The 10140-nt window shown below is 40.3% G+C and overlaps 1 protein-coding gene across 1 annotated transcript in view; it reads right to left on the bottom strand.

The window, feature by feature from the left end:
• The window catches only part of LOC138966959 (GLIPR1-like protein 1), an 8504-nt gene extending 1445 nt beyond the window's left edge, over nucleotides 1-7059 (bottom strand). The window contains exons 1-4 of the mRNA XM_070339368.1: nucleotides 6929-7059; nucleotides 6136-6307; nucleotides 1617-1844; nucleotides 206-309 (exon numbers count right to left, since the gene is read on the bottom strand). Coding sequence (XP_070195469.1) covers nucleotides 206-309; nucleotides 1617-1844; nucleotides 6136-6291 — 488 coding nt within the window. The 5' untranslated portion in view covers nucleotides 6292-6307; nucleotides 6929-7059. The remainder of the gene's footprint in view (nucleotides 1-205; nucleotides 310-1616; nucleotides 1845-6135; nucleotides 6308-6928) is intronic.
• Between the last annotated feature and the right edge of the window lie 3081 nt (nucleotides 7060-10140).

The raw sequence follows: 10140 nt of genomic DNA, 5'->3' as shown, positions 1-10140 counted from the left end.
TCAAGACAACAACACTATTAACAATTACAACAATCGATCGACAAACCGACCAATTACCCGACCGACCAACCGGACGACCGACCGACCGACCGACCGACCGAACGAACGAAACGAAACGAACGAACGAACGTACGAACAAACGAACGAATGAACAAACAAACAAACGAATGAACGCACGAACGAATGAAGGACAGCAAGCTCTCACTCTGTTTTGAACTGGCACACGACAAGCGTTCCAGTTGTGTAGCTGCCAACATGTGCACATTTCTTAACGCCACAGCCAACATGGGTCGCCACGTCTCTCACCGTCTGGCAGAGGACAGAAAACGCATCAAACTATACTTTGGGAGGTTGAGAGGAGTATATGGGGAATAATTTTGTAAAACAAAAAGGCACCAAAATGTCAGAACAAAAGCTAAATGACATAACAGGTGAGAAATCGGGAGGTAGAGTGAGTGCGTACAAATAAAGATGGTCTGAGAAGGGTTTATTTTAGACCCCCCCCCCCCCCCCCCTTACTGCTGCACCCCTTATTTACCCCTCCCCCTACCCCCACTCCCCGCCTCCTACCCCCCCCCCCCAGCCCCAGCTCCTTCTCCAATAGAGGTAGAAATCGTGACAGGAAGACGTCGCATGGAGTCTCTCATGTCGGAGACAGTCAATTGACACGCCAGTAAATACAGCACTCACGTGACATGTAAAATTAACTTCAAACTGACTGTTTCTCCGCCAATTTCAAGCCGTACAATTATCTTGAGGGAGAAAATCATGGGAAGATCTTGCAACTGAAACAGATTTGTGATGTAATTTGATCGAGTTTACCCGAAATTCGATTTATTAGAAAACGCACCGAGCGGCCGCGGTTAAGTCCCTTGAATAAGAACAGAACTATTTTGCGTTGAAGCTAATTTCAAAGTCAAAATACCATTTTATCATCATCATCACAAACAAGAATCCAGGGGGGGATACAAGGTCCAAAGTTCGATCAGCAGCACTGCTCGGTGCGTTTTCGAATAAGTTAAATCGAATTTGGGGGATAGTCACATACATGTCACGTGAGTATAGGGTGCTGTATTTACTGGCGTGTGTCAATTGCAGTGTTTGACTTTTCTTAGTAGATAAACAAAGACACCGTCTACAATTGGCTACAGCCACTGTCCACTTCACTTGATTCAGACCACTGATTGTGCTGCTGTCGTCTTAGTAGATTAAACAGATTTCACTGATTGTTGAAACTTTTACCCCCCAAAAAACAGGTTCAAAAACTGCAAAAGATTTGAGATACAACTGTAGAAGTACAGCCGACTTCTAAGAACACATAGACATTTCATTTTTTGAAGTACGGTAAATTCGACTTGTGAGTACAGTCGAGTTTTGAGAAGAGATGCAAGCATGTGTCAGTTAAATAATCTAACTCGCATGTTCTGCTGATCATTGCATTAATCATTCTACATCACCTGCATTATGGTGTAATAGCAACAGCAACACTTGCACCAACAAACCACAATGAAACTAACAAACAATCAAAGCAATTGATCAGTTATTTGAAAAAAATACAAACAAATCATGAACTGATTCAAAAACCACATTAAGAAATTTAAAAAAAAAATCCTCACCATGCAATAATGCCCACAGCCAGTTTTACAGCAGCTGAAGTGTCCATTCGTGTTCAGTTTCTTCTCGGACATCCAGGCGTCGATGGCTTTGGTGGCGTAGTGGTTAGTAGTGTCGGTGTCGGATGACGTCACGTAGATTGTCTCCCCTACCCCTCCAGTGTGAGAGTGCACGAACTTGCAGTTGTTGGCCCAGTGCTGCGCCTGAGAGGCTAGAGTGTTGTCCCAAGCCTGGGGATTGGGACAAAAGAAGGAAAACGTAAGAAAGAAAACGTGTGTTGGTTGGTTGGTTGGTTGGTTTGTTGGTTGGTTGGTTTGTTGGTTGGTTGGTTTGTTTGTTTGTTTGTTGGTTGGTTTGTTGGTTTGTTGGTTGGATGTTAGTTTCAATTTTCAATGTTCAATCTATAGAAAGGAAAGGGAATGAAATAAACAGGAAACAAATCGCGTAAGGCGAAATTACTACATTTAGTCAAGCTGTGGAACTCACAGAATGAAAGTGAACGCACTGCATTTTTTCACAATGACCGTAGTCCGCCGCTAGTGCAAAAGGCAGTGAAAGTGACGAGCCTGTTTAGCGCGGTAGCGGTTGCGCTGTGCTGCATAGCACGCTTTACTGTACCTCTCTTTGTTTTAACTTTCTGAGCGTGTTTTTAATCCAAACATATCATATCTATATGTTTTTGGAATCAGGAACCAACAAGGAATAAGATGAAATTGTTTTTAAAACGATTTCGGAAATTTAATTTTAATCATAATTTTTATATTTTTAATTTTCAGAGCTTGTTTTTAATCCGAATACAACATATTTATATGTTTTTGGAATGAGAACATGATGAAAAATAAAATAAAAGTAATTTTGGAACCTTTTTATAAAAAAATAATTTTAATTACAATTTTCAGATTTTTAATGACCAAAGTCATTAACTAATTTGTAAGCCTCCATGCTGAAATGCAATACCGAAATCCGGCCTTCGTCGAAGATTGCTTCGCCAAAATTTCAATCAATTTGATTGAAAAATGAAGGTGTGACAGGGCCACCTCAACTTTTACAAAAAGCCGGATATGACGTCATAAGAGACATTTATCGAAAAAAATGGAAAAAAAATATCTAGGGATATCAAAACCAGAAACTCTCATGTAAAATTTCATAAAGATCGGTCCAGTAGTTTAGTCTGAATCGCTCTACACACACACACACACACACACAGACACACACACAGACACACATACACCACGACCCTCGTTTCGATTCCCCCTCGATGTTAAAATATTTAGTCAAAACTTGACTAAATATAAAAACGAGAACAGGTAACGTTTCTATGTCTGTTTCACAAATGACATTACAAGAGCATGGTGTGTCTTTTCAAGCGAAACTGTTTTCTAACTAATTTTCTCAACGCTTGTTTTTATTACTTGTCGAATATATAGAATGGAGGAGCACATACATTGTAACTGGATGTGTATATTGTTTTGCAGAGGGAAAATTATACTCCAGTTCCATGTGATTGAAGAGTGTGTCTCTCGAGACAAAACTTTCGCTGACCAGCTATCTGTGCAGCTGTCGTTGTTTAGTTATCGGCTTGGTGGATTGAATTAGAAAGTTAACGTAAGTTTTCCCATACATTCTCGCCTGGATAGTTTTTGCACAATCAAATGTTAGTTAACACGACTTAATGTAAATGTCTTATTCCAGCGTCGCGGACGACGCTGGTATCTGTGGTTGGGAAGAACGTGCCTGTGGAGAATTAGTCTCCAAGCCAAAGCGCGCTGACTCTCCAAGCCAAAACAATTTCAAAGCTGAAAAAAAATGTACAATTTACGCGAAACGATTAAACACAGCTTTCGGGTGTTTTTTTTTAATCTAAGATGTACATAAATATACCACTCCGACCATAAGGAAAAGAAAAAAAGACACACAAAAAAAAAGACCGAGAGGAGCCGAGTCAATCCGAGACCAACCGAGAGGACGTGTTTCGCGCCGTTTCGACGTCGTTTGTTCAGATGCGGCCGGTTGGATCAGTTGCGGTCATACAGGGGCGCCTTGCACAAGAAAAGATCTTCAACAATCCCGATCATCATCATGGTACAATAATGTTTTGTGCGCCCCCATGTATGTGTTCTGTGCTAATAATGCACGGTTGTGAAATGTCCGTACACATTTTGTGGCACTATGTAATTGTTAGTGCATCCTCCGGCGGATGCTTCGTGCTAAAAATGCACTTCCATTAAAATATTGTACGCTCATGTCAGTAATATATTTTCAATTGTTTCTCTGTCAATTTCAAGTGTTTGTTTCCAATTACTTCAGTATCTCCCTGTTGCAATTCCAGGTGATTCATTATGCATGTGCCAATTTGAGGTGTTTAATTCTGATTCCTGTATTTACAGTGTAAAATTAAAACTATTGTTTTCAAACATTCCTATGACACCTGGTAATGGTTCTGTGGTTTTGTTTTTAATTTGTATTTTGTTTTTCTGCAATAAATATTTGAAATGGATCTGAGGCCGACTTACTACTTTTAGCACTCTTTTTCACCACATTCCCACGTACAGATATTGCAATATCAACTCTTCCTTTCTACCTGTTTCAAACAAGCTCTATTTTTTAATTAAAAAGTTTTTACTAAATGTCTTAACATAGAGGGGGGAATCGAGACGAGGGTCTTGGTGTATGTGCATGTGTGTGTGTGTGTGTGTCTGTCTGTGTGTGTGTGTGTGTAGAACGATTCAGACTAAACTACTGGACCGATCTTTATGAAATTTGACATGAGACTTCCTGGGAATGATATTCCAGGACGTGTTGTTTTGGTTTTTTTTATAAACGTCTTTTATGACGTCATATCCGGCTTTTTTGTACAAGTTGAGGCTGCACTGTCACACCCTCATTTTTCAATCAAATTGATTGAAATTTTGGCCAAGCAATCTTCGACAAAGGCCGGACTTCCGTATTGCATTTCAGTTTGGTGGCTTAAAAATTAATTAATGACTTTGGTCATTAAAAATCTGAAAATTGTAAAAAAATAAATAATAATAAAACGATCCTAATTTACGTTCATCTTATTCTTCATCGTTTTCTGATTCCAAAAACATATAAATATGTTGTATTTGGATTAAAAACAAGCTCTGAAAATTAAAAATATAAAAATTATGATCAAAATTAAATTTCCGAAATCGTTTTAATTTAAATTTCATCTTATTCCTTGTCGGTTCCTGATTCCAAAAACATATAGATATGATATGTTTGGATTAAAAACACGCTCAGAAAGTTAAAACGAAGAGAGGTACAGTAAAGCGTGCTATGAAGCACAGCGCAACCGTTACCGCGCCAAACAGGCTCGTCACTTTCACTGCCTTTTGCACTAGTGGCGGACTACGTTCAGTTTCATTCTGTGAGTTCCACAGCTTGACTAAATGTAGTAATTTCGCCTTACGCGACTTGTTTTTTCTTGTGGCTGTTTGATCAATTCATAGCAAGCATTGACTGAAATAAACAATTTATATAGGACAGCACAACATGCAATTCATTGAATTTTGACCCTAACCTTTTAACACTTCCCAAAATAAATCTTTGGTGGACATTGCATCGACGCTGTTCATTTTGAATGAACATTTTTCTTGTATCTAAATTGTTATTGTGACTGCACACAGATCCCTCTGACCGCCTGCAGAAGTGCCCTATAAACATTTCGAAATCATTCAACATGATCATGCAGTAAGTGTGGGGGGAATTTCAGTTCTTAACCGTTTGAATTGAATACCTATAATTAGTGATTTGGCAAAACAAGAAAACACACATACCAAGAACAACAATAACGACGACGACGACGACGACGACATGAACTGCTGTTACCACCTCCCCAGTTGAATCTCTTTAACCCCACTCAAACACCCCTGTGTAGTAGCCTGAATCTATCGTTCAGAAAAGTTGTGTAACAAATAATTTCAATGTGTAACAGTCACGAGGTAATCCAGTCTAAGTCTGGTCTACATGGAGAATCAGACACAGACGGCACATGCATGGACAGATAGAATCGAAGAAAATACACACACACACACACACACACACACACACACACACACACACACACACACACACACACACAAGCCACGACACAGACATACAAATACACACACAGTGTATTTTAGCAGGGATTGCGCTAATTTTTAAGAGATTTGAGCTGGTTGACACAAAACAAGAATATTTTTTGTGCAACAGTATGGCTAAAATAATTATATAATCATGGCACCAGCCAATTGCAATATTTACGCAACATTGTGCAATGAGCGCAACCCGGCGCTCACATATGTAACTTCAGCAGGACAGACGACGCACTGCAGATTATCCCAGCTCGCTACACGTTGCGTGAAAGGAAAACAGGCCAAGTACTCGTCATAATCCATATCGCAGCATCAATAATATGCAGTGCGTCGTCTGTGCCGCTGAAACTGCGCAGGTATATTCTGCCCTTAACAGTTTCGATCTACTACCTACTCGATCTACTAACTACAGTACGTAACTGACCATTTTGAACATGTTGGACACATGTTCCGTGGTGGCCTCATGACGCCTCACTGCGTTGAATTTATTGATGAAAGCGCTCGAAAGAGACTCCGCAGAGATGACACCGACAAGGGAGGCAACCACTAAGGCGGCAATACACAGCGTCAACTGAGACATGTTCTCTCCCTTACAACTGCAAATCGTACATTTATGCAACGTTATTTTGACGAGGTTACTCTTCTACGCAATACTCTGCTAGGTCAAACAGCTGCATGGAATCCACGAAAAGGGAAATAACGAAAGAAGGAAAGGAAGAGAGAAAGAAAGACAGAAAGAAAAAAAATTGAAAAAAGAGAAAGAAAGAAAGAAAGAAAGAAAGAAAGAAAGAAATAAGGGATGACATAGAAAGAGTCAAAGAAAGAAATGAAGAAAGGGAGAACGAAAGAAAGAAATAAAAAATTACAAAAAGAACGAAAGAAAAAAAAATGAAAGAAAGAAAGAAAGAAAGAAAGAGAGATCCGAAGGTGACACGTCGATTGATCTACTGATTTCGCATGCAAAATCATGCATAACATACATATAGGTAGGGACTGATGCATTAAAGCAATGCATCGAAAGAGCTGTGCTAAAAAACTGTCTTTGTAAAGATCAGAGGCACGCGTTTGCTGGTTGGATTCTTCTTCTTCATCTTCTTCTGCGTTCGATATTTGACATTGGATTGTTTTTGTCATATCGGGGGGAAAAGTTACATTATTACTGCAAAGAACATAACATTAAAACACAAATCATCGAAATAAAATTATAAAGTACGCACCTGATTATAACTGTGTTACGTTTTACAACCGTAATTCACTTTCTCAACCCGATGAACGTTCCAGGACTACACCCAATAATATACCTGCGAAGCAAGAATACGTCCTAGTTTTGTCAACCCTCACGTACACCTATTTTGGTCTTTCTTAACCACGATGTTAACCTTAAAGCGTACACGTTGTCAACAAAGGGGAACAAATAAAAACAAAGAAGAAAAAAAGAACATACCGAGTGATCCAGTTTAAACAGGTCTTCCTTAATAGAACACACTTTTTTTTGATATTGTTACAAACCATAGCAGCCCTAATCCGGGTTTAACTCACTCCCTACGAACCACTGCTATCGCAGTGGTCCCATGCACACCACTTCCCCACGAACCACTGCGATAGCAGTGACCTTTGGATTTTTTTTAGCTCAATGACGTCAATTTTTGTACGAAAATAGAGAGGCTGGCTCTCAAGTTTAACCAATCGTCTGCAAATTACCAAGCTAGTTTCACTTCTGTCTGCTGTAGAACGATGACGCGAGGTTTGATTTCGTACTCGCTGGCTTTGTGCAAATTTGCATAACAACAATGGCGTCTACCAGTACGACACGTGCTGAAACACTGCCACGTGCTGAAACACTGCTATCGCAGTGGTTCGTGGGGAAGTGGTTTGCATGGGACCACTGCGATAGCAGTGGTTCGTAGTGAGTGAGTAAACCACGCGAATTTGAAGTGATGGCCCTGCGTTCAGCGTAATTTTGATGCCAGAAAAAGGGTTATTTATACCCCCCACCTAAATCAGCTATTTTCTACGTAAAACACTTGAAACTTTGCACTGAAGGGCATCAACATATCAACAGTAAACCCTGAAAGTTTCAAATATCTGTGTTGAGTACTTCTTTAGTAATGATTTTTTTTTACCAACTAATACAAATGGCCAGTATACAGTGGAAAGCATAGGAAAAATCGCACAGTAGGGAGTGAGTTAACAAGAATACGTCACTTCGGACGTACAGAAAGATATACATATTAAACATGGCGAAGCCGTTGCCAATGCAAGAATAAGGTTTAAACCCGTTCTAGATGAACTGAACTGGACCCAACCCAGCCAAACAAAACCGGGTCGTACCAAACCCAGCCTAAACTAACTAACCAGCAGGATTCCCCACCATGCCAAAATATGCTCCCCCTAGAGGGTCACAGGATCAGTGGAACAAAAGGTTCGTTATCTTGTTTTCTAAAGATACATTCCTCGCAAACAGACAATCCATAGAACATCCACACAGCTGATGTAATGCCGACTATTGAAAGTTCTCTGGGCCTTTCGTAAAACATTATGGTCATATTGGGTGGATTAACTTCGTACATACCCCCCGCGGGTTAGGGGGAAGAATTTACCCGATGCTCCTCAGCATGTCGCAAGAGGCGACTAACGGATTCTGTTTCTCCTTTTACCCTTGTTAAGTGTTTCTTGTATGGAATATAGTCAAGTTTTGTAAAGATTTTAGTCAAGCAGTATGTAAGAAATGTTAAGTCCTTTGTACTGGAAACTTGCATTCTCCCAGTAAGGTCATATATTGTACTACGTTGCAAGCCCCTGGAGCAAATTTTTGATTAGTGCTTTTGTGAACAAGAAACAATTGACAAGTGGCTCTATCCCATCTCCCCCCTTTCCCCGTCGCGATATAACCTGCGTGGTTGAAAACGACGTTAAACACCAAATAAAGAAAGAAAGAAACTTCGTACATTCGTATTGGTAAAGTTCCGACGGAACATTCTTTGAAAGCAATACCGACGGTACGCATAGTCTAACGGACATTTTAGTGTACCCCCGGGACCCGCTCTTTGAGGTTTAGTGCGTCGCGGGACACTCTCCATGAATTTCTGGTCCGTTAAAAAAAAAAAGAAGTTTTACTTCTAGTGCGAACAGTACGCAGAGATGCACAGTTTGGGAAGACCCTGATAACTAGTAACAAACAACTTACTAACAGTTACCATAGACCAAATAGCCTGGACCGCCAACTCGTCACGTGACCCTTCGAGGTTACGACTCTCGACTTTCAGGGTCGCGTGACGTCCGGTTTGAAAGGCCAGCGATTCGAAGACAGTGAAAAGAAAGCACGCTCCAGTTATTTGTGACAATGGGAGGTGACAATGAACTGGATTTTTCAAAACTCCAAACTAAACTTAACAAAACTCATCGAGAAACATGTTCCATATGCACTTTTGCTGAGTTTATTTTAGCATTTTCAGAACTTACCTCGGCAACTTCGTCCATGTTTACAATCGACACCGGATATGACATCCCCCTGATATCTGAAAGGCCATGTAAGCGTAGGTTCCTAAATGCGAGTGGCCGCTACCTCGTAATAGAGAGAAAGAGCGGAGAGAGAGCTAGTTGGCGGTCCAGGATAAAATTAATGGTCTATGCAGTTACTAACCAAATAAACGACGCACTCATTCGCACACTAACTTGCCAGAACTTACTAATTCACTCACTGACTCACTGACGAACAAGGTCGCTCGCTTACTTGCTCATTTACTGAAACTGTCCAACTTTATTTTACATTTCTACGGCATTAGATGATCATTTGTATCATAATGATAAACATAAGCGAAGGAGGTTCAAATGATATCGTGCACAGAAACAACTGCAATTTCTTAGATCGATGAGACAGAGAAAAAGACCTTTAAAGATCAGAACAATAAACCGTACCTTACCAACTCTCACAAGGTATACTAAATAAATATTCAAAAGTCATACATTATAAAGGAAAGCAACTAGATAAGGTAAACTCTCAGGCAAACTCTCAGGCAAACTCTCAGGCAAACTGGGCCACTGCAAGAAAACCAAGGGCCACTTTAACGTGGTCGAAGTGGTAAACAAGTATAGTAAGGGACTGAAAGGAATAGTCCTTCTCGTGTAAACGATTAGGCCTACCTCCTCCGTTCTGACCAGACTTTTATAAAGGACTAGCAGTCAGGGCCCGGCTTTGCCCGGGGTATTCATTTAAAATACGTTATGGCATCAAAAGCATTTGAAGACATGTGCTACCCATTCAGAGTGTCCCCATCAATTCACTTCCTGCTTACTTGGTTTAATGGAATGGTTTACCTCCAAATATTTGAGCAGCAGTTTTAACTGACCACTTTACACCCCTTGAGCATAAGGTATAATAGCATGATAAGAGTTCCCCCTTCCATAGATAACAAAGCAATAGTTACCC

Source organism: Littorina saxatilis, linkage group LG5 (genome assembly GCF_037325665.1).
Source record: "Littorina saxatilis isolate snail1 linkage group LG5, US_GU_Lsax_2.0, whole genome shotgun sequence".
Classification (NCBI taxonomy): Eukaryota; Metazoa; Mollusca; class Gastropoda; order Littorinimorpha; family Littorinidae; genus Littorina; species Littorina saxatilis.
The sequence above is the reverse complement of the archived record's forward strand: the minus strand, read 5'-3'. Positions and strand labels throughout refer to the sequence as shown.